This window comes from Alexandromys fortis, unplaced genomic scaffold (assembly GCF_014885135.2).
Source record: "Alexandromys fortis isolate MF-2015 unplaced genomic scaffold, M_Fortis_MF-2015_v1.1 scaffold_170, whole genome shotgun sequence".
NCBI lineage: Eukaryota > Metazoa > Chordata > Mammalia > Rodentia > Cricetidae > Alexandromys > Alexandromys fortis.
Genome location: NW_026068084.1, coordinates 2,870,093 through 2,897,966, shown reverse-complemented (window position 1 = coordinate 2,897,966; position 27,874 = coordinate 2,870,093). Strand labels below are relative to the sequence as shown.

Sequence of the window (27,874 nt, the reverse complement as noted above, 5' to 3'; positions counted from 1 at the left end):
TACTGCTGAGACATCCAGAATTCAAAGTCTCTTACATATACACTAGCGTGTGCAAACACACATACTTTAAAGATTTGGCTGGTAAATTCAAGTTTGAGCACAGTTCAAATAAGAAAAAAATGTCTCCTGAATTTCTCTGGATTAAAGGGGGTAGAAAATTAAAAAGAGCTGCACTTCTAGTCTAGACATTTTGCTCTAGTAAATATCTTCTATAGCCAAGCAGTGGTGGTGCACGCCTTTAATCCCAGCACTCCGGAGTCAGAGACAGGCAGATCTCTGTGAGTTCAAGGCCAACCTGAGGTATAGAGTGAGTTCCAGGACAGCCAGGGCTACACGGAGAAACCCTGTCTTGAAAAGTAAATAAATAAATAAAAATAAAAATCTTTAATGATAATCATGTGGCTGTCCTTTTTCTACCCCTACACTCCAGGAACTCCCACTGCAAGGCCAAGGAACTTGGTACCTATCTCAGGGGTGAAGCTTAATTCTGTGACCTTTCTTAGGTGACAGCTGTTCCATTAGAAATCGTGGTCGGAAGTTCTACTCAATGTCTAATGTAAATCCTACTTGCTACTGTCACATGTTTTCTTTCTTTTCTTTTTTTTAAAGAAACTGTGCAGGGGGGCTGGAGAGATGGCTCAGTGGTTAAGAGCACTGGCTGCTCTTCCAGAGGTCCTGAGTTCAGTTCCCAGCACCCACATGGTGACTCACAATCATCTGTAATGAGGTCTGGTGCCCTCTTCTGGCATGCGAACATACATGGAGGCAGAATGTTGTATACATAATAAATAAATAAAATCAAGAAAGAAAGAAAGAAAGAAAGAAAGAAAGAAAGAAAGAAAGAAAGAAAGAAAGAAAGAGAAAGAAACTAACTAACTAACTAACTAACTAACTAACTAACTAACTGTGCAGGGACTCCTGAAGTCACAGCTTTTCTTTTCCTTAAAAATTTATTTTTTTTTAATTATGCATACAGCGATCAGCCAGAAGAGGGCACCAGATCTCATTATAGACAGTTATGACCTTCCATGAGGTTGCTGGGAATTGAACTCAGGACCTCTGGAAGCCAGTGTTCTTAACCTCTGAGCCATCTCTCCAGCCCACATGTTTGATTTTTTTTCTAGAGAGATTTCTTATTTTTTCCTGTTTTAAATTTCTTTTTGTGTATGAGTGTTTTTGCCTGCATGTATGTCTATGTACCATATGCCTTCCTGGTGCCTGCAGAGACCAGAGGGAGTCAGTTCTCCTGGGACTGGAGTTGTGGACAGTTGTAAGGCACCATGCAGGTGCTAAGCATCAAACTCAAGTCTCTGCAAAAGCAACAGATGCTCTTAACCACTGAGCCGTCTCTCCAGACCATCCTTCATTTCTTTAATCATTGAATCTCCTCCCCCTCCCCCCCTCGTGAGGCCAAATGAAATAGAGTAGTGAAAGAACGCAAAGCAAGACTGCATCGAGAGGCACACAGCTTCTCATGCTGTGTGTGGTATGTTTCTTGTGTGGCACGAGAATCAGACATGGGAACGCAGGCTGTGTTGAAGCTTGTGATGGGCATCGTACAAAGGGTGCTGAAGGCTCTAGCCTGTGTTTCTACTGGCTTTGGAGACTGGTACTATGGCCATGCTCATTTCAGAGGTATGAAATCAGAAGATGGGGAAGAGCAACTTCTCCACAACTGACCATGCAGCTGCTGGTCAACAGCACACATGCTAGAAGCAATGGGGAGGGAGGCCTTCCCTGGAGATTGGCAGTGATGAGCAAATGCAGGTGGTTTGGGAAGAACATGTATTACCCAGAGAAATAAAAGGCATTAAATTTTCTTACGTGTAGAAAGTGGTCCTGGAGGCATGGTCAGTCTTAGAGGCATGCCTTCAGAAGGAACCCTTTCATTGGAGTATCCATTCATCTGTGTGTGTGCACATGTGTGTGTGTATATATTTCCTCATGTCCATCTATTCATGCATGCATGCATCTATATAACTGTACACACATACTGATGTATTCATCCATCTGTCCATACATCCATCCATCCATCCTCAATCCTTACTAATCACCCCCAGCAAATGCTGGACATAGATTAGCATTATCATCCCTGACTTGGTTGCTGTTCTTTCTTAAAAATCTCATGATCAGGCTGGAGAGATGGCTCAGAGGTTAAGAGCACTGACTGCTCTTCCAGAGGTCCTAAGTTCAATTCCCAGAAACCACATGGTGGCTCACAGTCATCTGTAATTAGATCTGGTGCCCTCTTCTGGCCAGCAAGCATACAGACAGACAGAACACTGTATACATAATAAATAAATAAATCTTAAAAAAAAATCTCATCTTGTAGCCAGGCATGTTGGTGCATGCCTTTAATCCCAGCACTCAGGAGGCAGAGGCAGACAGATCTCTGTGTTTAAGGCCAGCCTAGTCTACAAAGCAAGCTTCAGGCCAGCCATGGCTACACAGAGACACCCTGAAATCCTGTCTTGGGAAAACAACACACGAATAAATGAGCCTCATGATCTAGTGATGTCAGACTGATCTTAACCCTTGCTCCTCCAGCAGAAGATCCCGAGGCTCGGCGGCTGCGGACAGTAAAGAACATCGCGGACCTACGACAGAATTTAGAAGAGACGATGTCCAGCTTACGGGGAACTCAGGTTACACACAGGTATGGGCAGCGTGAATTGCTTTGCTTTCTCCCTCTGCTTCTCTCCTGCATACCGGGCTCCCCACAAGTGGTTTGGTTGAGAGCGGAAGAGAAATGAAGGGGGTAGAAGTTAATGTACAGATATTACCCCTGCTGAAGGTTTCTCAGGGCACTGCCCAGAGGAAATTGCCCCCGGCCCCATTCACACTTTCTTTGACTTGCATCATTCAAGCCGTTGGAAGGAACAGGTGAACTGTGTCTGACCTGTGTGACTTGAATTCCTCCCAGGTCTCCTGACACACATGATGGTGTTAGTCATGCACGTGTATGAAAGACGAGAGGGAGTGTTTATACAACACCGCTCTGTTTAAACTATGGCTTTTTTGGAAGGAATCTCGGGTTGTTTCCCTTGTTCTGCAAGACCGTTGAGGAGGATGCAGAGCCGGTGCTGCCAGGATCTTGGCTGAATGAGGTCTTACAGTTTGTGTTTGGCTTTGAAAATCAAAGAGTCCCAGCTACCCCACTGAGCCCTCATGGGTTCTCATGGCTTCTCCAATTTCAGAGAAAATGTGGGACTTCCCCCACTGTATCAGTTACTCTTCTCATGGCTGAAGTGACTCGAGGAAGAAAGTGGTTTGTTTGGGTTTTGGTTTAAGAGGAAGCGGTTCCTTGTGGAAGGTGAGGCAGCTGGTCCACCGTCAGGAAGCGGAGAGAGATGGATATTCTGGTGCTCAGCTCTGCTTTCCTCTTCTGATTCAGCCTTGGACACCAGCTCATAGAAAGAGGTCACCCACATTCAGGGTCGGTCTTCCCTCCTCACCTGACCCTCACAGGCATGCCAGAGGCTTGTCTGTCTTCTAGGTGAGGCTAGATTCTGTCAAGTTGACAGTCGGTACTGAACTGTCAAACTCACCACTGAGAACTGTCAAACTCACCACTGAGAATCTTGGCCTCTGTAGGTTCTGACTTCAGTCGAACTCAGAGGTCCAAGATGTCAAAAATGAGGTCAGTTCCAGGATTGGGAACAGGGGATGGGACAAAAGCAGCCACTGGCACCCAACCGGCTGATCAAAATGTGAACTTGAGAGACCAAGGAAAGTGCTTTCCCAGCCCTGTAGGTATCTGAAGAACTTGGATCCTGAACTTGGGTCCAGTGACTTGATTGAGCATGTCATCCCACTTCCCACCTAGTCACCGATGCTGACTCTAGGATGTTAGCTAGCGAGGGGCAGGGGATGTTAAATGTGGCCTTAGTAGTTCAGGGCAGGCTGTTCTAGCCAACCCTTGAAGCATGGCGCCCATGTTGCAACCAATGGACCAGAGGGTCCTCCGTCCCTTCTTCACAAGTTCAGCATGTTCTGTTTCCTTTCCTGAACTGGAGAGAAGATTCTGGTCTTCCAGCAGAATGAGGCTTTGCAGTCTGTGTTTAATTACAGGGTCAGTGGGGAGGCCCTTAGAGCACATCTCCCAGTAGGCTCTTCAGAATGTATGGGTAGATACGCAGCTTCTCTTTCTCCTTCTTAATAAAGGAATCATACCAGGTGGTACCCGGTACCTGCTGTTTCATCCCGCTTTGTAAATGGGAAGTTCTTTTTTTTTGTTTGTTTGTTTTTACAATTCTGAATATTTAAAAACCACCTATCCTGCAGGGCACATTGGAGTCTAACCCTGGTTGGTTTTATGTTTTCAGTACATTAGAAACTACATTTGACACCAATGTCACCACGGAGATAAGTGGCCGCAGCATCCTCAGCTTGACAGGAAGGCCCACTCCTCTTTCCTGGAGACTCGGCCAGTCCAGCCCTCGGCTCCAGGCAGGCGATGCCCCCTCAATGGGCAACGGGTACCCACCTCGAGCCAACGCCAGCCGCTTCATCAGCGCAGAGGCCGGCCGCTATGTCTACTCTGCCCCTCTGAGAAGGCAGCTGGCCTCCAGGGGCAGCAGCATCTGCCACGTGGACGTCTCGGACAAGGGAGGCGATGAGGTGGACCTGGAAGGCATCAGCATGGATGCCCCTGGCTACATGAGTGATGGAGATGTCCTGAGCAAGAACATCCGGAGTGACGACATCACAAGCGGGTAAGCGAATAGGTGCGAAGGCCTGGCCCTCGCATCTCTTTGCCTTCCTTTACTGAGAGGTCTCTAGAACTGGTGCTGGCTGCCTCATCTGCTGCTGCCAGAGGCTCCATGGTGTGATGGGGACACTACTGGGCTGTGATTTAAAGGAAAGATAGACAGACTCAGCTGGGGACCCACAAAATTTCACTGTGTAAATGACTGCTCCCCGTACCCCTTACACCAGCCTTGCCATGGACACTGCCCGGCTGGTGACTTAGCCCCCCTGGGCTGGTGGGCCTGACTGCTCCCTCCCTCACAGAGCTCATGCATCTCCCCTCCTCCTCCCTCGTGGCTCTCCTCTGCTGCACCTCCCCCTCCATCCTCCATTTCCACTACCTCCGCCCCACCGCCTTTGCACTGTTTCCAGACTGCCATTCCGTCTCCTTGCTCTCTGCTGGGCTTACTCCCGCTGGCCTTTCCATTTGGAAAGGTTCCTTGTCCTACAGCCTCACCGCATCTGTGTGTCCTGGTAGGCTCCTTTCAAAGCTTACCACTATTCAAAGTCGTCCTGAGCATGCGTTGATAAATTAATGTCTCCCTCCCCTTCCTGCTGTGCTCTCTGAGTCCCTAGTACAGTGTGCATCTGAGCTCACGGGTCCTTTTGATTGGGTGAACGTATGGGTGGGTAACTAAAGGGAGAAACAGGAGCTCCGTCTTTCTCTGCTACTCCTCTACGAGTTAAAGACTCACCACCGCGATGTGTCTGATAGTCTTTCATACTCAGTGGAGTGTACCTGGTCTGGTGTATGAGAGGGAGTTGGGGGCCGTGGGGCGGGGCAGGGGAGGCTCACCTGTAGCCACGCTTTCAGGTATGTTGTAACTGTCACTTACATCTCTTTATCTTGCCTGCCTGAGATGTGCTTTGAAGTTTTGTGAGACCATTCCCACCCTTAGTGTCCTAGCAATGAAAATTATAGATAAGAAAAGTCAGGGCTAGCAACCATATTCATGCTCCATAGAATGGGGATGGAGAACCGGTGGTGTCTCTGTATCGCTAGTAAATCGCTGGAGCCCCCACCAGGTGGTGTCCTGGGTTGGTACTTGTATGTGTTACCTTGCTCCATCCTTACAGAACCCTTAAGGGTAAACGGTGTCACTGTCCAGGGCTGATAGACAAGGAAACTGGAATGGGAAGGTGAGATAACTTACAAGTGATCAGGTACCTATTAACAGAGCCCCGGGCTAGAGATGGCTCACTAGTTAAGAGCATGCTCTGTTCTTCCAGAGGAGCCAAGTTCAATTCCCAGCACCCATGTCAAGTAGCTTACAAACCACCTGTACCTCCAGCTCCAAGGAATCATACCTGTCATCCTTGGTGGGTACCTCCACTTGCTTATACATACCCACGCTCAGATGCATAATTAAGAATATATTATTGGGGCTGGAGAGATGGCTCAGAGGTTAAGAGCACTGACTGCTCTTCCAGAGGTCCTGAGTTCAATTCCCAGCAACCACATGGTGGCCCACAATCACCTGTAATGAGATCTGGTGCCCTCTTCTGACCTGCAGGCATACATGGAGGCTGAACACTATGTACATAATAAATAAATGTTTTTAAAAAAGAATTATATTATTGGAAAAAAAGAGAGAAAGTAGTTCCAGAGATTATTGACTGTATCTACCGTGCTACACCATCTTGCCAGTCCCTCTTGGCTGTGCTGAAATAGTGCAGTTCATCTTCTTCCTATTATTACCGTGTGCCATTTTGTCTGTGTATCCATCCGTGCACCGTATGTGTGCTTGGTGCCTGCAAAGGTCAGAGGAGGATATTAGACACCCCTGAAACTCATAGTTCCATTGGGCCCTCAGTTACAGATGGTTGTGAGCCAACCACAAAGGGTGCTGAGAATCGAACTCAAGTCTTCTTTAAGAGCTATCTCTCCAGCCTCAACTACACATTGGCACAGGCGTAGCGCTGGGTAGGTAGTCGAGTGGGTTAGGGTAATTGCTGGAGGACCTGAGTTCAAATCCCAGCATCCACATAAAAAGCTAGGCATGACTTTATGGAATTTAACTTGGCACTGTGGGGGAGTAAAAGGGAAGAGGGTCACGGAGGCTTACTATCTACTGCCCTATCTTCACCTCAGTAAGAGACCATGTGTCAGAGAGAGAGAGAGAGAGAGTAGGACACCAGACGTTGTTGTGTGCACAGGTGTGTGTGTGTGTGCATACATACACATACACAATAAAAGATATTTAAGAAGAAAAAATATTTAATAAAAACATTTTAAAGCATAAGCGTAGAGGTGTTTGGATTTTGTGCTGAAGTTAGGACCATTTTAGGTGGTAAGACCTCCAAAAACAAGAGCTACTAAATTCTTACAGTCTTAACCGTTTTCTCCCATACAGAATAGCTGATAAATGGTCTGCATCAGTCGGGCCCAGTCAGCAGCATTGTGTGTTTCTATCATCCCACAAACACTGGAAACAGTAATGTGTGCAGTAATAAAGCCGAAGTGTGCACAGTTGAATCTTTTTTTATAGTTTAGGAGATTTGGGCTTCCAGGACAGCTGACCTGGTCATCACTCATTTCATCTTGATATCTGAGCTCATGTGCTGGTTCCTCTGAGATTTCTGTATCCTGTGATGAAAGACTCCTTCATTGCTCTTGCTGGGGAGTGGATTGAGTCTAATACAGTGTTATGAGTGTCCACACGGTGGAGACATGCACACACTCCAGGGAAGCTTCGCATGTCCCTGGGAGAAGCCCTTTTTTCCTAGATCCCTGAAAAGCTCAGATGTTTGTACCACCCTTCTGCTCTGCAGAGCTTGTACCTCCCACATGCGCTAGGGTTTTGAGCGAGTGTGGACAAGGTGTAAGTGTTAGTACACCCCTGTGTAGATGGAACAGCGAACTGCGTTCCTGCCGGCTCCCGCATGCCTCGCTAGCTTATGCCCCGAAGTAACAACACATAAACTGTATTCATATAAACAGTGCCTGGCCCATTATATCTATCCTCTTCTTGGCTAACTCTCATATCTTGCTTAACCCATTTCTAATAATCTGTGTAGCACCACAAGGTGGTGTCTTAACGGGAAAGATTCAGCATGTCTGACCTGGCGGCTTGCTTCATTGCGTCTGACCTCACTGCCTTCTTCCTCCCAGCATTCTGTTCTGTCTTCCCCACCTACCTATGTTCTGACCTATCAGGCCAAGCAGTTTTCTTTATTAATCAACCAATGAAACAATAGATAGATAAAGACCCTTCTATATCACCCCTGTGGCTGGAACCCAAGAACTCTGCTCACTCGGAATGCTATCGACTGTAGGAAGCCTAGGCATTACTTAATGCTCTTTCTGCCTGGAATATTCTAGAACCCTTGCTAAACCTGCCTCCATCCATGAAAACACAGATGGAGGGTTCTGCTCTGACTGATTTTATATGCCTAGTGCAAGGCAAGCCATTTGATGTCTTGCTAACCCACTTCTTTTTCTTTACATAGACTGTCAACTGTGAGTATAAGGATTGGTCACTTTTCCCAGAAACTGCTCAACAACTCATTCTTTGAGACAGCTGATGGAGTAGACAGTGAATGGATGAGACATTCCACCTAGGGTTTCAGCCACACCCAGCCTCTTGTGAGCCCTGTGGTGTTGAGCATGTTATCCAAATGCCCCAAACTCCTCAGTTTCCAGATGCACATGTTAACCTTCCAGTTAGCCCTCCTGTTGAGGTTGTATCCTGTTACAGACACTTAGCTAACAAAGACACAACATTTCTACCAGGATCTAGGTGCTTTATTGGCCTGGAACATCGGGGTACTTGGAAACAGCACATTGACCAGCTCGTATCCAGCTGTTCATTTGGCTTAGGGCAAACATAGTCTCAGTGGCTGAGCAGTCTTTATCAGGTCAGAAGCTCATTGGGGAAAATGTTTACAGAAGTTGGCAGCAGATGCATTCAGAAACCTGCTATGGAGGTAAGGTCTAGTTTCTGAAACCCTGTGGCTGTGTTTTTTTTACGATGCAGGGCCCTGGGTTGGTATAGTTGGTATAGTTGTGTAGCTCGTGTTCTTTCTAATAGAGAAGAAGCTAAAGTGACAAACGAAGGTGTCTCTGAGCAAGTCTGGGTGTCCTGAGTCAGTCCTGTGCTCAGATCCTAAAACTCCAGGGTGCCATGTGGCACAGAATAAAATTATAAGGGCAGACTTAGCATCCATATGTTTGGAAGGAATTTTTTTTTCCTTTCAAAGGCAGCACTGGGTTGTATAATCTTCTGAGTTATAAATATGCATCCCTTCCTGAGGAAAAAAAAATGGCAATAGAAGAACCTCGGAGGTTGACCCATCCATCTCCCGTGCCTTATGCAGCTTTGGCCCCCTCTGCACTTTCCTGCCTCTGGCTGTACTGTGTTTGCCTTCAACAGAAGCTGAGTCTTTTTTTTATTTATTTATTTATTATGTATACAATGTTCTGTCTGTGTATATGCCTGAAGGCCAGAAGAGGGCGCCAGACCTCTTTACAGATGGTTGTGAGCCACCATGTGGTTGCTGGGAATTGAACTCAGGACCTTTGGAAGAGCAGGCAATGCTCTTAACCTCTGAGCCATCTCTCCAGCCCCAGAAGCTGAGTCTTATGTCTGAAGTGCTCTGTGCTTGGGACATGGCTCTTCTCCTTGCAGCTCTGTGCATGGGGCATGCCACTTCTCCTTGCAGCTCCGTGCATGGGACATGCCACTTCTCCTTGCAGCTCTGTGCATGGGGCATGCCACTTCTCCTTGCAGCTCCGTGCATGGGACATGCCACTTCTCCTTGCAGCTCTGTGCATGGGGCATGCCACTTCTCCTTGCAGCTCCGTGCATGGGACATGCCACTTCTCCTTGCAGCTCTGTGCATGAAACATGGCTCTTCTCCTTGCAGCTCCTTCCCCAAGCACGCCTGTCTGATTGTGCTGAAGAACACCACCCCATAGACATGCTTTTCAAGCTAGGGTCTGCTTCTGTTGACCTTGGCTCATCCCTAAACAACCAGGTTAGTCTCTCATATGAGCTGTCTGAGGACTGGCTGGTGTCACATAATAAGGGTTAAGAACAGGAGGCACCTGAGATTTAACTCTTGCTCTACCAAATGAACTGGAACAAAATCTTAATATTGAAAATTAGAGATGGTGCTTGGTACCAGGCCAAGAGTCAGCAGTACTCAAGTACACGTGTGCATATAGATGCATACACGCGTGTATGCATGCATAGACAAGCCTGTGTGTTTTCCCCTTAGGAGCATCTCGAAGGAGGACATTGCCTATCACTTTCCTAAGGGCATAGTAGGCATTTAATATTTTGTGACTAGTCTGTTTGTGGTACCCGCTCTGGCAGGACCTTGGACTTGTGGAAATTCATCCTCACCAGCTGAAAACCCAGTGTGTTCCTAGTCACTGACCACTCAGAGAAAGTCAGCTTGGCCTGTGGTGTCATCTAGTGGCCAATAGGGATATTGCTGCGGCCCCACTGCTTTTGAGTGGTGCAGCCAAGGCCACGAGGTGCTTCTCAGCTGCTGATGGCCAGCGTGGGAGAGAAAACAAGGATTCCAGCAGTGTGGTCTGCAGCACTGACATCTACATGGCCTGAGTTCCCATACTCAGTAGCAGGCAATATTCCATCAAAAAGGGGTGCAGGTCTCTCTTGGGAGACACAGTTCTCAGAAATGAAGGACCCTGGCTTGCTCTCTCAGTCCTTCAGGATGTGCCTCAGACAGCCCAGGATGATGTCATAAAACGTGACTTGAGTTTTAAATAGTGGCGCTATATTCTTTACAGTTCTAGAGGCAGGGAGGTGTGAAGACTGGATTCCAGTGAGGCTTCTCTTTCTGGTGACAGGCAAAGGAGGAAAACTCTGTGTTTCCCCTTCTTAGAAAGATGCCAGTCCCGACTTGAAGCTCTGTTTGTAAGACTTCGGGGAGACTAAATTACCTCCCTTCCCTAGGGTCCTGCCTCCTGATACCAGCACAGGTGTTCGGTCTATTCAGGATGTGTGTCTGCTTCGCTTTCCCTCCCCCCATGGCTGCCAGGTCCTCAAACTTCAAGGTGGTGACATCGTTCTCTGAGGTCATTTGAGATCGGAAGTGCCTGTGACAGGAGTGGCAGAGCTGTATGTTACTCTGCATGTGCCTGTACATGAGTGCTTGTGATGTGTATGCACATACCCGTGTGTGGAAGGGATCCTCACACCTCTTCATTGTTGGACACAGTGGCAGTCCCATAGTAAGTGGTTCATGAAATGAATGAATGCTTCAGTTGGCCTTAAGAACAGACCAGCCAGGCTGGACGGTGATGGTGCATGCCTTTAATCCCAGCACTCAGAAAGCAGAGGCAGTTGGATCTCTGTGAGTTAGAGGCCAGCCTGATCTGCAAGAGATAGTTCCAGGATAGATAGGGCTGTTACACAGAGAAACCCCCATCTCAAAAAAACCAAAAAGAGGAGGAGGAGGAATAGGAGGAAGATGATGATGACTACGACAATGATCAGGCAGGCAGTGATGGCACACACCTCTAATTCCAAGCACACACCTTTAATTCCAGGCAGAGGCTTCTGAATCTCTCTCTGAGTTCAAGGCCAGCCTGGTTTACAAAGAGAGTTTCAGGCTTACCAGGACTACACAAAGAAACCCTTTGAGGTGGGGGATAGAAGACCAGCCCCTTACCCTGGATGAGTGTGTGTCTGAAGTCAAAGTCCCTTTGAGCATGAGGCCCCAGCCACCTGTTCTTGTGGTTTCTTAGCTTCCCCTGTGCTGTTACTGTGAGCAGGAAAAAGCAACAGCGCAGAATGCAGCAGGCCATTTGCCCAGTGGGCAAGGGCACGTGTCCATCCTCCATTGAATGTCAAGGGCTGTTGTGTGAGGTGTCTCACCAGGCAGCCAGCAGGTGGCAAGTCTGGTTCATAGCTTGAAAGGCTCTTTCTTACCTGGCCTCTCCTCCCACTGCCTTTTTAGGACTGGCCTCAAGCGACTTGCAGGCTTTTGTTGTAGGCAGATGGATAGGAGAGGAAGAAGTCTGTGTGTGTGATTCCTGGAGCCAAGATAAATGACCTGTGGGAAAGCTATCCTGCAAGGCCCTGCTTCAGGCCGACTGCAAATGGGTGTGGCAGGAATCTGATCTAGAAAGGATCCCAGCTTGTAAGATCCTGCCAGCCAGCCACTAGACTGACTGGAGAAATTAGGAAGATTGACCATCATGGGAAGAAAGGGGGTCTCTTTCCCGGCACCTCTTTGTGTTCACCAACCTTCAGGTTCTCTGAACCCCATAGTTGCGGAGTTTGATGGGCGTTCTCCTGTGTAGCTGGCAAGTGTTTAGCAGGCATCTCCGTCCCAGCCCCTGGTGTGCCCTGGGGTATGAATTTTGCAAGGTGGATCACTCAATATTCTTTTTTATACTGAAATTGGATCCTTGAAGCTACTCTCTAGTGTAAACCTGTAGCCCATGAACTCACACTCCGAAGGGGCATTTCTACGTGCAGGGAATCTGACTCTGTACCTTTGGATGCATTGTCAAAATGGGATACTAACCCCAGCTCCAAAATTCAGACTTTTATATGGTATTGTTCCTTTTTATTTTATGTGCATTGGTGTGAAGGTGTCAGATGCCCCCAAACTAGAGGTACAGACAGTTGTGAGCTGCCATGTGGAGGTTGGGAATTGAACCTGGGTTCTCTGGAAGAGCAGCCAATGCTCTTAACCACTGAGCCGTCTCTCCAGCCACATGGTACTGTTCCTAAAGGCCCTGAAACATTTGAAAGCCCTGGAAGACATGGAAAAATGGTCGCCCCTCTGCTGCTTCTTTCCCTTTGAGAAAGTGTTAGTGTGTCCTTACTGCCTTCCTGTATCCTGTGTCCTCCTGCCACCCTCTGCCCCTCTGCTGGAAAGCAATGCTTGGCAGAGCCCTCCTCTCTCTGCCCCATGCTTTGCAGATGAGCCTATGTTGAAGAGAGAACTGCAGCTCCCCACTGTTTCTCGCTAAGCCTTTGTGCCGCTCTCTTCTAGAAAACCCAGCTCACGTTAGCTTTTATCTTAAAAGTGAGCCAGTGGCGTTGCAAATCCCTTCCCGATTGCATCTGCCCAGCCAGCAGTTAGAATGGCTCTGACAGATTTATGGTGGCAAGGTTGGAGAATACCAGATTGGAGTGGAGATGAATATGAGGAAAAGCATCTGGATGGATTGGGAGTGTCTTGGCCCTGAGACAGTAAGCCCATGCTGGAAGACTCAACAGGAGGCTGAGACTGAGTGTGCCTAGGCCTTGATCAAGATAAGAAGCCAAAGTTTCCTTGTGAGCAACCTCCCATCTTGCTGTGCTGCAGATATTTCCCAGTGGGAGTCACAGGACCTGCCAGTCATTGCTTAGGAAACTGCTTCACTTTCTCAGCCCGTTTTCCATGTGTTAAGGGCCAGGTATTGTGTCTCTTTTCTTCTGAGTCCTTTATCCTTCTTAACACACTTTCAAAGATGTGGCCATGCTGCTTCTGAGCCCGGGACCAAACAGGACCCACAGGGACTGGAGGATGTTAGTTGACTTTAGGGAATTATCCATGCTGTGATGGAGACATACAAGTCCAAAGCCTCCAAGATAGTCCAGGGCTCAAGTCCTGGGACCATCCACAGACATGATTCCCTCCTCAGGATCTGCCTGTTTTAAAATCTGCAGCTGCTTAGATTAGCTCTTGCTCTCTCTCTCTCTCTCTCTCTCTCTCTCTCTCTCTCTCTCTCTCTCTCCCTCCCTCCCTCCCTCCCTCCCTCCCTCCCTCTCTCTCTTCATCTGGGTTAAATGTGAATCTCATCACGACATCTAAACTAGTGTTTGGCTGGATATCTGGGTATCACAGCCTAGCCAAGTTGACACATATTATTAGCCACCCCAGTCTGTCACAGGCCTTATGTGGAATCATGAAAATGAGTTGTCTGAGATGGGAGATAACTCACCTGTATCCCACAAACAGAGAACAACATGGCAGGATGTCAAAGCGAGAACATCCTGTAAGAAGTGGGACCATGGATGAGAGAGTCTTTGGGTGCCTCAGAGGAAGCATTGTACCCCTCTCCAGGACCCAGTGTCCCAAAAAGTCTCACAAGAAGCAATGGGTTTGTTACTTCATCTTATTCCTGAGCTAGTAGCAGACAGACACACTGGCCAGAATACCTCTGGTGACTGACCCCTTCTGAGACTCGAATGTGAAAAGATACGCTTGTCCAAGGAGGAACCTTCATGTCCTTATAGCTGTAAATCATAGCCATATCTCCTTCTTGATTTGGGGGAATGGGACCAGGGGAGTCTGGGTCTCTCTTACCAGAGCTGTGTCTGTAACCAGCTGGTCATCTCTTCTGCAACTGGGCATTTCATAGATTTGAGCAGGGAAGTTTAAAGAGTGAGGGCAACTGAAGTCGCCAGAACCTAGGGAAGAGCAGATGCGGTATTGCCTCTGTGGAGGAGAGGAAAGCTGTAGAGTCTACTTACCATGCATGCACACATGTGTCTACTTGCCTCTGGTCACAGGTTGGGGGGGGTGTTTGTGGTATTCCAGGTATATGTAAGGACTGTCTCACCTATTCTTCCACTGGCCAGCCAGTTCTTTGAGATGGAGACCAGTTTCATTCCCTAGTTACCATTTTCATTGCTGTTGTTTTGGTTGGTTGGTTGGTTGGTTGGTTTGGTTATTTTAAGACAGTGTTTCTCTGTGTAGCCCTGCTATCCTGAAACTTGCCCTATAGACCAGCCTGGCCTTGAACTCACAAAGATCTGTCTGCCTCTGCCTTGCTGGGATTAAAGACATGAGCCACCACTACCTGGCTCCCTCTTTATCTTTAAGGAGACTGAATCTTAGAAAGGTTAAGATACTTGACTGGTTCACATGGGTAGCAATAGCTAGAACCACGCATTCCCTGAAGTTAGATTCAAACCCTGTGCACCCAGGTCTTCTCTAGTGTGACTTCTCACTTGAGGAGGAAGATTACGATACCCCAGGAAGACAGAGTTAGCTAGCTAGGGTGTTCAAAAGGGTGGGGCTCAGAGTACTGGGCTACTAAGAACTTTAAGAACAGGATGTATTGGGGGCTGGAGAGATGGCTCAGTGGTTAAGAGCACTGCCTGCTCTTCCAAAGGTCCTGAGTTCAATTCCCGGCAACCACATGGTGGCTCACAACCATCTGTAATGGAGTTTGGTGCCTTCTTCTGGCCTGCAGACATACACACAGACAGAATATTGTATCCATAATGAATAAATAAATAAATATTTAAAAAAAAGAACAGGATGTATTCAACTGATCAACATGCATAGAATAAATATCTGTAGGGTGCTCAGACATACACGGGACATCTCTATCACAGCCCCTCCCCAAGGTACAGGAGTCATTGCAGAAGAAAAGGTGGAAAGATTGTAGGAGACAGAGGACGGGGAGGACCCAGGCAAACCAGTGTTTTCTAGACATCAAAGGACAGCTGTGCTCATGAACACACATCAGCTGTGGTTCCCGGCATAAGACATGCCCAAGCCTAAGCCAGTGGACATTCCAGCCTGGGGGATGGAGACGGCCCATGAGCCCCTACCCCTGACCCATGAGCTAGTGACAGTTGAAGGCCACTGGGGGAGGCATAGTGAATAGTCAGTTTTCTTTAAGGGTGTGACCATGCACCAGGTAAGTGTGGGTGGTCCTTGAGGGTTAGCCTGCATTGGAGGCCCTGGGAAGACAAGGCAAGGCCCTGTCTAGCATCTGACAGTGTGTCATTATCCCCATCCCAGAGACGTGAGAACTGAGCAGAGAAGTGTCTTGTCCCATATCAAAGAGCTGCTAAGCATTACAGCCAATTAACCAAGCCTGAGGCCTCAGCCGCTGAGATGCCAGCCTTGCCTCTTCCAGTGCTGCCCCCTGCTAGATGCTTCTAGTGCTCCCCTCTCCAAAGCCTGCCCTTCCTTGGATTGGTAGAGAAACAATGAGTAAGACAGGTATTTGAGTGCTTGCTTGTTGGGTAGTGTCTAAGGTTTGCTTTGTCCTGGTGCCGCATTAGAAGGAATTCAGACCAAGGCAGAGGTTTGCTTGGGAGATATCTATCTGATGGCACAGAGCTCCAAGCCTGAAGCATAGCATCTACAGCAGAAACTAGGTATGCAGAATGCAGAAGGCATTCAGTGAGTAGTGGGTTCCAAAGAACTATTGCTCCAACCATATGGAATTCAGGCTTGCATTTATCCACTGCCCAAAACACTAGGATGCCCTGTGGTTAAAGTGTAGAAGAATGTACCAGGTTGTGGGTGTGGCTGCTTGGGACTCCCCCTTCTGAGAGTTTCTAAGTCTGGAGCTTTGTGTATCTGGGAGACTACAGGGGGATTCCTTCAAAGGAAGATCTTCCAACTCTGGATGCAGGATGCTCTCCTCCCTTCAGGAGTCACTGCAGTCTGCTGTCATGGTAACAGATCTGGGTGTTGATTTCTGAACAAAAGTCTTTTGGAAAGGTCAGGCCACACTAGAGAATCTGGAGAGACCTAAAAGGTTATTCTCCTAAAAAGAAAAAATTAACCCATGCCTGTTTTAATAAACACAAAAATCAGACAGGCCTCTCTCCTGATCTGGCAGTGAGGGGACTAGAGATTTTGTTCATTTTCAAATGGTCTCATGCAGCCCAAACTGGCCAGAAACTCACCACATAGCCGAGAATCACCATGGGCTTCTCTTCCTCCTGTTCCCACCTTGCTAGTGCCAAGATTACAGGCCAGTTTTCATGGCACTTGAGGTAGAACTCGGGACCTTGCCTGTGTCAAGCAAGCACTCTCCCATCTCAGTTATATCACAGGATAAAGGGTTCAGTGGCACATTGAACTGTGGCTGCTGAGACCCACTGTAGGCTTACTGCTCACACACCAGCCATTATGCCTTCTTGTGTACAAAGAAAGCAGAAGTTGAGAAGGTATTCAAGGTGGCTTACAGAACTCAGCTTTGCCCCCAGCCATGTTTGAATGGTGCCTTCAGCTTATCTCGTCATAGCTCTTGTTTGTGGGAGTAGAGGCACTGGAGCAAGTTAAAGAGTTGGGGGGGGGGGGAACCAACCGAACACCATCAGGGACTCCATCCCTTAGTCTGTGGATCACAGCTGTTGTTACTGCAGCTCCTGGTGTGTTGACTGAGGGCAGATTGTGTGTTCTGTAGGTGACAGTATTAGTCCCATTTCTCCTCCGGAGCCTTTCTCCCGGATCTCCACCTGCCCAGCCGAGCACCCCAGCCACTGTTGGTCCTCACCACTATTAGCTACTGTCCATCAGCGGAGATGACTGGTTTGCCTGTGTGCTTTGTCAGTCACCTGGCTTCTGAGTACTCCTGGCTTCATCCCTCCGCCGCCATAGCTCCAGCAGCTGCCTCGCTGTATAGGAAGAGACGTGTCCACATACACATCTGTGTCCCATCTGCTCCCTCTGGGGACATACCTGTGTCAATTATCCTGACAAAGAGGAGTTCTCCCAAGTGTTATGAATGCAACTAGCATGCCCAGCCTATGTGGTCCTGGCAACCCAACCCAGCTCCATTGCAAAAGCAGCAAATGCTCTTAACTGCTGAGCCATTTCTGCAGATTCTGTTTGCTGGCTTGTAATACGTGCTTATGAAATTTTACTATCGTATGTGTCAGTAAATGTATGAGCTAGATTTTTCACCCCAACCCAGCCTTCCCTGCTGATCCTTTCAGAATCCTCCTGAAGGTCCCTCCCCTGTGAAGCCCTCTCTGGTGCTTAGCCCTGCTTTTTACCCTTGTTGAGCCCCACGCGAGCAGCTGTAAAGTCAAGGACCTGGATTCTTGTACCCCCAGCATGCAGGCTGGTGTCTCCCTCAGAACAGCAGCTCCCTGAAGTCCTTGTTGAAAAACAGAATGCCACAGCGTTAAACATGAGCCACCTCCAGAACAAATACCTACCTGTAGCGCTCCTGTAGCCAGCCCGCTCTGCAGCCCTCCCCTCTCCCAGGGACCTCCTGACGTCTGTTTACTACCTCATGATGCAGTCTGCAGTAGAGGCACATCTTAGTTGCCAGCCAGTGGCCCCTCGCTGCATGTTCTCAGGGCACCTTGGCATCTCCCTCAGCTACAGTTTTGATAAGGGCGAGGTGAAACTTGTATGGACTTCAAACACAGTGACAGACAGTCGCTCCCCAGTGTCGTAGAGGCAGAGGCAGTTCCCCTGACCTGTCTGAAGAGCAAGAGACACTGGGTGTCTTCTGATTCTGTCTCTGAGGGCTCTAGTCATCTTCTGGAGAGGACAGAGAAAACTCAAGGCCAGCATCCATGCTCCTGACTGTAAAGGAAAGCGAACTTGTGTCATGTGACACTTTGGTAGATCAGAAACTTTGGGACAGCAAGTTACAGCCATCCCAGAAGCATAGCCAGTAGCTCTTAGCATGTTGGGTGTGCTTGGTGGGAGGACTTCATGTGGTCAGGAATATGTATGCATGTAGCGGTCAGAGGACAGAGACTGGCTGTTCTCACTTGCCTGCCTTGTCTAAGGGTCCCTTGCTTGCTGTGTTACCCAGCTGGCTAACTCTCAGGCTTCCAGAGAGTCTCCTGTTTCTACTTTCCACTTTCGATAGTGGGGTGCTGGGATTACGGATCCTCACACTTCCAAGTCCAGCTTTTGTGTGGATTCTTAGAGTCCAGATTCAGGTTCACACCTGTATGGCTAGCGCTATCCCGAGCCCAGGAAGGATTCTTCTGACAGTGCAAAGGCTGTCTGATTCATGACATGCCTGTGAGGCCACCGCATGTTGTCCCCTGTGCCGAGTTCATCTTGGCTGATGCTCCTCACCCATGACCTCCCCAGCCTTCTGGACCTACACCAGGTGGACTGCTCCATGGCCTGGACATCTCTCAGTCTGGACTGCTAGTCGGCTGAGGTGGAGGGCACCGCTGGATCAGCTTCAGCCTAGGTCCTGTTAGCATGGGTGGACATTGCCTCTCACCACAGAGGAGGCCAGGGCCGGTTACCGAAGATTTCTGTCTCAAATCGTCATGACAAGCTATTCTTCTGTAAATAAAGATTTTACAGAAACAGTGGCCAGGGCATTTTTTAGGCTATTGGATTCTGTGATACTAGTCTGGAAGGCATGGTTGTTTTCTTATCTCTTTTCTTTCTTCCTTTTTTGGGTGGCACGGAGGGGAGTGTTTCAAGATTGGTTTCCCTGTGTAGCCTGGTTGTCCTAGAACCAGCTCTGTATTCCAGGCTGACCTCGAACTTATAGAAATCACCTGCTCTACCTCCCAAGTGCTAGGATTAAAGGCATAAGCCACCACACCTGACATTTCCTTATTTCTTAAATTTAACTCATGTGTTTGGATGTTTTGCCTGTCCATGTGTCTGTACCTAGTACCCACAGAGGCTAGAAGAAGAAATTAAGTCCTCTGGAACTGGAGTTCGGGACAGTTGTGAGCCACCATATGGGTGCTGAATATTGAACCTGGGTCCTCTGGAAGAGCAGCCAGTGCTCTTAACCACTGAGCCATCTCTCCAGCCCCTGGACACATGACTTTTGCAGAGCTAGAAACACAGAAGAATTCATGTGAAGATGGGCGTCACCTGTCAGTGGAATGGGTTTGTCAGTGGCCACCATGTACCACATGAGCACGAAATATTAATATAGACCAGACTCTGAGGGAGGGAAGGAGCCAAGAAACTCAATACTTACTGCACAACTTTCTTATAAATCTTAAAATGCTCTGAAAATCAAAATATTTCTTAAAAAAAATTTAGTCTCAACCCTGCTAAGGACAGCCAACGACCAAGAAGCCATGGCCCTGGAATGTGTGTTTTTCTCTGAGTCCCTGCTGATTCAGGTGCATCTGAGTGGTGAGACTTCCTGGGTATCAATGCATCTCTGACCAGCACATTTCATGCCAAGAAGGAACTTAAAAGAAGGCTTTGTCTAGAGAGCGGTCTCCTGTGTATTAGGATGCCTCTCATCTTTCACAGTGTGGACAGAAAGCTTCCTGCTGGTGCTAGAAGTATTTGCTGCAGTCCACACTAACAGTTGAACCACAATAAAGAGAACTCAAGACAAATCCCCAGATACGGGGCCAGCCCGTTTCCCCAAAGCGGGCAGCGTTTCTTCAGAATGCTGTATGATAGTTCCCACTTTAAACAAGCGGTCTCATGGATCGTGATGAGTATTTTACGCTTGCCCATTTATTTCAATAGGAGGTGCTAAGGACACTCTGGTTATAGCTTTGAGCTTTCTGGTCCGTTTAAGGATGCATTTCATTCGCATAGTTTCAGCTTTTCAAAAATTAAAATTCTTTTTTTTTTAAAGATTTATTTATTTATTATATATACAGTGTTCTGTCTGCATGTATATCCCTGCAGGTCAGAAGAGGGCACCAGATCTCAGTATAGATGGTTGTGAGCCACCATGTGGTTGCTGGAAAGGACCTATGGAAGAGCAGCCCAACAGTGCTCTTAACCTCTGAGCCATCTCTCCAGCCCCCAAAATTAAAATTCTTGAGCCAGAGAAGTGGTTTCTTGGGTAAAGGTGCTGGCCACATAAGCCTGAGTTCTCTCCCCAAACCCATGGATGTAAGGAGGAGAGGGGCTAGGGCCATGACTCGGGGATTAAGAGCACTGTGCTCTGGCAGAGGACCCAGGTTCAATTTCCACCACCCATGTAGCAGCTCACAACCACCACTAACTCCATTTCCAGGGGATCCAATGCCTTCTTCTGGCCCTGAGAGGTTCCAGGCATACGTTTGATGCCCACAGAGACACAAATGCAAGGCAACCACACACACCAGACTTATTTAAAGGTAAGATGAGAGAACCGACTTCACAAAGGTATCTCCTGGCCTATGGACACACGCACATACACACACATAATAAACTTAAGATTTTTTTCTTTTGTATGGCATATGTACCTGTTTGTGTGTATATGTGAGTATATATTTATGTGTGTGCTTGCGGATGTGTGTACATGGGTATAGAGCCAGAAGCTGACATTAGGTATATCCACCTTTCTTTTCTTTGTTTTTTGTTTGTTTGTTGTTTTTGTTTGGGAGACAGGGTATCCCTATGTAGCCCTGATTGGCCTGGAACTTTCTATGTAGATCAAGCTAACCTGCAACTCAATCCATCTGCGTATGCATCTCCTGCGTTGGGATTAAAGGCATCCACCACCGCCCATGGTCACTACTTTTTAAAGATGTAGTAAGGAGTGGCGGGGCTGTGTCCCGCCACTCAGCGCCGGGCCACCGGCTAGCTTTACCTGAAATAATTACACGGAAATGTATTCTTTTAAACACTGCTTGGCCCATTAGCTCTAGCCTCTTACTGGCTAACTCTCACATCTTGATTAACCCATTTCTATTAATGAGTGTAGCACCACGAGGTGGTGGCTTACCAGAAGGGATCTTAACCTGCATCCATCTTGGAGAGGAGAGCTATAGCATCTGCCTTACTTCCCTTCTTCCCAGCATTCTGTTCTGTCTACTCCACCTACCTAATTTTCTGTCCTATCAAAGGGCCAAGCAGTTTCTTTATTAACCAGTGAAAGTAACAGATAGACAGATGACCCACCTACATCATTAAGACATGTAGACCTGGATCTCATTGATTCATTTAGGCTGGCTGGCCAATGAGTTCCAGGGGGCTGTGTTACTCCACCTGCCACTGCCAGCCCTGGACTTAGGAAGACAGTCCGCCTCACTCCCTGCTTTTGTGTAAGTGCTGGGTATCTAAACTCAGGTCCTCATGTTTCTATAACAGGAAGTCCATCTACTGAACCATCTCTTCAGCAGCCCCCTCCAGCTAAAATTCTTATCGCACATCTATGTGTGTGTCCTTAGGTAAACTAAGCTCAAGCCCTCAGAAATGAGTGTTGCATAGGCCTTTGTTAAAATAGGTAGCATCCCGCTTCCTTTTGCAGAAGACACCCAGACCAAGGTGCCACACTGTACTCCTGCGCTGACATCTCCCCTCTTGTCGCCTGTCACTCTGCCGGGAGCAAGATAAGAGTAAGATGGCGCAGTGATGGGTGCTGAAGTCCACGGGTGGGGGAGTGCCGCTGCTGAGTACCCTACAGCAAAGGAGAGTCTCACAGTGGGGAAGCCCTTGCAGAGCTAAAGGGATCACACAACCAGCCATGCTGGACTCTGGCATGAAGCCTGGAGGCCCGGGAGCCAATGCAACTGAGTGCAGATGCAAAATGGAGCCTTGGCTTCTGCCGGGTTCCAAAGAGACCTGACGGCAAGAATTTCCGTTTTAGGTAGTGACTTCAAAACTACACTTGGTGGAATTTGTTTTTAAGATTTTTATGGTAGTGTTACTGAAATATTGCATGTGCTATAAAATACCCCCCCCAAAAAAACTGTAAGAATCCAAAGGGCATGATGTCTCTCATGTGGTGGTACACGGCCATGACCTAGAGACCAGGTGTAGGCAAGAGGATCTCAAGTTTGGGACCAGCCTGGGCTGCAGAGTGAGACCCTGTCTTAAAAAAAAAAAAATACAACAAAAGCATGCCAAGAAATAGATCTAATAGAGGAACCTGTGTTTTTATGCTAGTGGTCACCCTGTGCTTGACAGAAGTCACCGTTTCTGTTGGTCAGTGTTTGGATACTCTAGTTGGAGTGTATGGTCTGACTAGAGAAGCCAGGTCCAGGTCCAAATGCTGCCAGAGGATGCTGATGCTAGCTGGTTATAAGGAGTTTATTTTGTTGTAACCCCCACATCCCAAATGTGCCTTCTGTTTGCCTTCAGGGTGCTCTTCTATACCTGGTTTTACCCATAGAAATGACTTAAGTCTGCGATACCTGTTTTCCTCAGTGAGGGTTTCTGGGGCAGGGGCTGAGGCCATGCAATGCTCCTCAATGCCAGCCTGTCTTTTCCCGCTGCTGCCTCTGCTCCTGAGGCCTGCTGAGGCTTCATCTGATTAGCTCAGCAGCCTCCAGGGCTCTCTGGAGGGCTGGGATCTGTTGACGAGGGCCAGCCAGAGTAGTCTGCAGGCCTCCTGGGCTCACTCTTACTGTGGCTGCTCCACCTGCTTGCTTCTCTAGTCTGTAGAACCAAGCCGGGCCTCCATACCTTTCATCCTAACCCGGACTTGCTGATGGATGTGGCATGCCACAAAACCAAGGAAGGTGCCAGTGTCCTTTGAGCCGAGAACCTCCCCAGTGAGGATCTCAGCTCAGGGATCTGGAAGCCTGTTTGCCAAGGCTATGTGCCCCACGCTCAGTGCCGAGGTGGCTTAGTGTGGCTACAGGTGGCTGCTCCAGTCCTCAGAGAAGTAAAGGAGGATGAAGCTAGAGATGTAAGTCGAATTCCCACTTCCTCCTGGAAAGCGGAGTGGTGGAAATCTGCTGAGGTCCTGAAGAGCCCCCAGGGACAGCGGACAGCAGTGCAGAAAGGTAGGAAATGTGTCCCAGATTCCCTCGGCCCCAGGTGTTGGGAGGGTTTCCCCAAATGGCTGAGAAGAGTGTGAGTTCAAAGAATTGCCTCCAGCAGACCAAGAGTGAAACCCGAGTGCTGTCCTACCTGCCCCGGCCTTGCCTGTGCAGTGATTGTGGCCGTGTCACCTCGTTGGGGTCATTCTGTCCTTTCAGCACAGGGAAACCTGAGCGAGCCATGCTGCCCTTGTGTTTCCTCCAGAAACTGCTGTTGGTTTTGTTTTATGTCCGTCTGGGGGACCCCTCGACAGGAAGCAGTGCAGTAGTATCGTTGATTCCCTTTGACTTCATTTAGAAATACGTAAGAGCAGGCTGTGAGGAGGATAGGAGAATCACTGAGGGAACGGCAGGGTTCGCTGAGTGACATGCGCCACACTACGTCAGCGTGCTTCACTGAAAACTGAGGACTTAAGTGCCACCATTTTATAATCAGTATGAAAAAATTGGCCCCCCTTTTTTTTTGCGACCTTATTTTTGCATTTCAGATGTATCATCTTAAGCCAGACCCAGCAGCTGCCCACCCTTGGTAAAGATCGGTGTCTTCAAAGGGATTAGGCAGCTCTGCCAGGCTAGTGTTCAGCTTGTCCTTCTGTGACCCAGAGGGAGGTTTATCCATCTAACTTCTAAGAGGCCCTAAGCTAAAAGGATCCTTTTACAGGTTTGTCCCGAGAAACTCAATTTACATCCTAATAAACTCGCAGAATCAATGTCACACTGGGCTGCGGCCCTGGAGAGGGCCTTGAAAGCACGTGTTGTTTGGCTGCTAAAGCGTGGGGCTCAGGAGCTCGCCTCCCACTCTCAGCTCTGTGCGACACTGTATCTGCTGATATCCTGGCTCGTGTATTTATGTTGATGTTGGCAAGGCATCTCACCTAGGCATAACTGTTTCAGTCCATTTGCCTATGTTCGTTTCTATACTGAAAGTGTGTCCAGAAGCTTGCAGACAGGCTGACAGGTCTTTGAAGAAAAGTAATCGCCAAGCCTGCTGCGTTTTCCCTCCTCCCATTTGGGCTTTCATTTCTTGCAACTGGGGAGGTCTCTCCTTGTTCCAGCATGCTCTGCTGTAAATGCATGCTACTGGAGTGAGGCCGTACCTGTTCGGTTCCTTCCAGTCCCCTGTCACCTCGGCTCTCCACAAAGGTGACTTCTTTCCTGGTGAGGGATCCTGAGCTTGTGTGTGGTACCGAGGCAGACTGGGTTGATCTGTGAGCCTTGAACGTGGCTCACAAAGTCAGTGTCATTGTGTTCTGTGGTATTACATCACTGCACTTAAAAGAAAAAGCCATCTCTTCACCAAGCCTTGGGCTCTGTGTTTAGTGGTTTTTTTTTTTTTTTTCCTTTTCCGATGGATGCTGTGGGATTTCCAAAGCTTTTTCCACACCCAGTGTCAGTTTAAGCGTTTTTTTTTGTAGCTGGGCAGTGGTGGCACACACCTTTATTCTCAGTACTTGGGAGGCAGAGACAGACAAATCTGTAACTTCGAAACTAGCCTGGTCTACAGAGTGAGTTTCAAGACAGTCAGGGCTACACAGAGAAACCCTGTCTTGAAAAAATAAACAAAACAAAACAAAAAAAAAACACACAAAGTTGTTTCTTGCAGCCAGAACGTGGCCTTTGCAGTGTTCTTGGATTTGGTAAGGTCTACCCTGATCATTCCTTGAAAGTTAGGGTGGCTCAGCCAGCATGAGAACTGGTTTCTGAAGAGCCTGTGGAAGAATAATATTTCAAAATACATGCTCACCAAAAAAGCATTCAATGTGTGAGGGTCAAGAGAGGAAGGACAGAGGTTAAGAGTATGCACTGCCCTTCTAAGGAACCAGAGATCAGTTCCTACCACCTACATGAGAGACAGCTCAGACAGCTGCTGGGGTCTCTGACCTTCTCAGGTACCTGCACACGTTTGCACATGGCCGCACACAGACACACATGCATACATGTCGTTAAAATTAAATGAATAGGGGGCTGGAGAGATGGGTCAGCAGTTTAGAGCACTGGCTGTTCTTCCAGGGGATCCATGTTTGATTCCCAGCACCCACACGGTGGTCCACATCCATCTGTAGCTCCAGGGGAACCGAGCACCATCTTCTGACCTTCCTGAACATGGCATGTACATGGTACACAGACATTCATACAGACAAAACATCCAAACACATAAGTTAAATTTAAAACTGTAAATAAATACGTCTTGTTAATAATAGGGTATGAGGGCTGGAGAGATGGCTCAGCAGTTAAGAGCACTGATTGTTTTTCTAGAGATCCTGAGTTCAATTCCCAGCAACCAGATGGTGGCTCACAACCATCTATAATGAGATCTGGTGCCCTCTTCTGGCCTGCAGGGACACATTCGGGCAGAACATTATATACAAAATAAATAAATAAATCTTTAAAACAGAAAGAGAGAGATTCAGAGAGTAGTTAAAAATGTTTTTAAAAATTTATTTTAAAAATAGGGTATAAAAAGCCAGTGTGCTCCTTGACACTGAAGCCTGTCAATCACCTGCTTGGTACCTTCCTGTCTCTGCATCTTACTGCACTAGGGAGGTCTCAACCCCTTCTGCATCCCAATGCTTTTCCTCAGTCCCCATGCAGTTCACTATTCTCCTGTATCTCTGGTGGTCCAGCCACGCACGATAAATTCCTTCCTTTTCCTGCCTTGCCTCTTCCATTTTCCCTGCTTTGTGCTGTGTGGTTCCATGTGCCTGGAGGGACCTTTTCATTCGCTAACCCCAGTGTCCCCTGCAGGACCAGCTTTTGCGGCCATCTGATACCTGTGGCTGCCTCACCCCAGCCCAAGCCCCTGTCCCCCAGCCTCTCCCACCTTCATGATACGCCTGTTTGCAGTGAGATATTATTTTCCTCACTCCCAATAACTTTGAGTCCCACCAGGCAGAGGCCAGGTCTCTCACTTCTCTGGCCCCAGGCTGGCACAGAACCAAGTGCTTCTATTTGTGTGTAAGAGATGATGCAACGGCTGTGATGTAGACACTTGGAGGAGATGATGGAAACATTATCTATATTAATTATGAGATGGTCCTATTCAGGGGTCTTGGGAGCTTTGAAAGATGAGAACAAAGACCCTCATCACTGCCACTGCAGAAACCAGGTGGGCAATGCGTGAATCATTCCGTGACCTGCGAAGTAGGCAGGAACCCATGTGGCAGATACAGAAGTGCCTCAGCTCCTTGTTGGGTAGCAGTGCTAATTGTGTGTGTCCCTGAGGAGAAGAAAGCTGTGGTGCTGGGGCCCTGGGACTGAGCCCTGGATCAGCTGTTTCCTTAGCTTGTAACCTTGGACAAGTCATTTCATGTCCCCATCCACGTGAGCCTCAGATAGAGCTAGCAAAGATGAGGTGACTTTCCCCCTCTTCCCAAGCCCTCAGGGCATGAGGCTGTTGACCATCTCTGAGCCCTGGCTAGGGTTTTAGATGAACACAGCAATGACGCTTCTTCAGAAAGCCAGGCATTCGTGTAGGAATGGCTTTGCTGAGGCAGAAAATAGAAATATATGCAGACGGCCACCAAATGGCCCCGTGGATAAAGGTGCTTGAGGCATGAAGGAGATTACTGGCTCAAAACAGTAGTTTTAGACCTCTGCACCCCCATACACATCACACACATGCACGCACACATCATATACATACATACACACTAATAATAATAAACTTAAAATCCTTCTCTTCGTAATGTGTGTGTGTGTGTGCGCGCGCGCGCGTGCAGTGTTTTGTTCATGTGCATGGGTGTAAGTGTGGGTCAGAGGCTCTAGTCTGTCCTAACATCCTACCTCTGAAGTGCTCACCAGACCCACTTCTCCCTCAGCAGCAAGCTGGGAGGTGGGGGGACATCCACTTGCCCAGGTGCTTATAATTGCTGAACTGCATGTATTGTTTCACCAGCAATAAAAATCCAGCAGGGAAATGAATGCTGCTAAAATTAGTTTGTTTGTTCTTTGACAAGATCTCCCCAGTTGGAAAAAAAATGTGTTTATCTAACTGGCAGGGTGACTTGGCTAAGACCAAGATCAAGGGCTGGGTTCATGGTACAGGCGCGTGTGCTAGGAAGAGCTCCCCAGCTTTCCTCGCGAGGGCATCTTCTGAATATTCAGCCTCAGCTTCCAACAGAGGCTGTGCCTTTCAGGGGAGGTGCTTTCCCCTTCTGCTAGTTGGATTTGCAGGTTGCCCACTCTGTTATACACTGGTGGGCAGACAGACGGCTGGACAGATGGATGGGTTCTGGGTACAGTGGCAGATCGACGTTCCATTTGCCTCGCTTTGTATCTTAGCTGTCAAGTTTGCTAACATGTGTGATCACAGTATATTTAATTTACACATAGAATTGGGATGAGCTAGGGGTATGGATTTGAACAAAATAATAGACCCAGCATTCGAGGGGCACACCGTCTCCTGAGAGAAAAGCATTAAAAGGCAATTAAGCAAATGAGTGTTTAACCGTAGATGTGATCGTATTGTTTTTACTTTAGTTTCCATCAATATGTAATTCATGTGCCATAAAACACACCATTTCAACGTGTATAATTCAGTGGATTTTCAGATTGCTTCTTTTTTTTTTTTTTTTTAAATCATACGGCTGGGTGAAAAGTTCAGTCTGTTCTGCCTTGTTGGCACAACCACAAACACTTGGTTTGATTGACTTGATGAGCAGGTGTGTGTGTGTGTGCGTGCATGCATATGTGTATGCTACTACACAAACAAGGAGGCTCCTGGGAGGACTTTGCTTCTC

At 48.0% G+C, this 27,874-nt stretch overlaps 1 protein-coding gene across 12 annotated transcripts in view; it reads left to right on the top strand.

Moving 5' to 3' along the window:
• The window catches only part of Nav2 (neuron navigator 2), a 625,897-nt gene that overhangs the window by 481,880 nt on the left and 116,143 nt on the right, over positions 1 to 27,874 (top strand). For 11 of the 12 annotated variants that reach the window (XM_050122142.1, XM_050122147.1, XM_050122140.1 and 8 more), the window contains 2 exons: positions 2,548 to 2,656; positions 4,326 to 4,715. In XM_050122142.1, coding sequence (XP_049978099.1) covers positions 2,548 to 2,656; positions 4,326 to 4,715 — 499 coding nt within the window. The remainder of the gene's footprint in view (positions 1 to 2,547; positions 2,657 to 4,325; positions 4,716 to 27,874) is intronic. The other variant, XM_050122136.1, reaches the window with a different exon arrangement.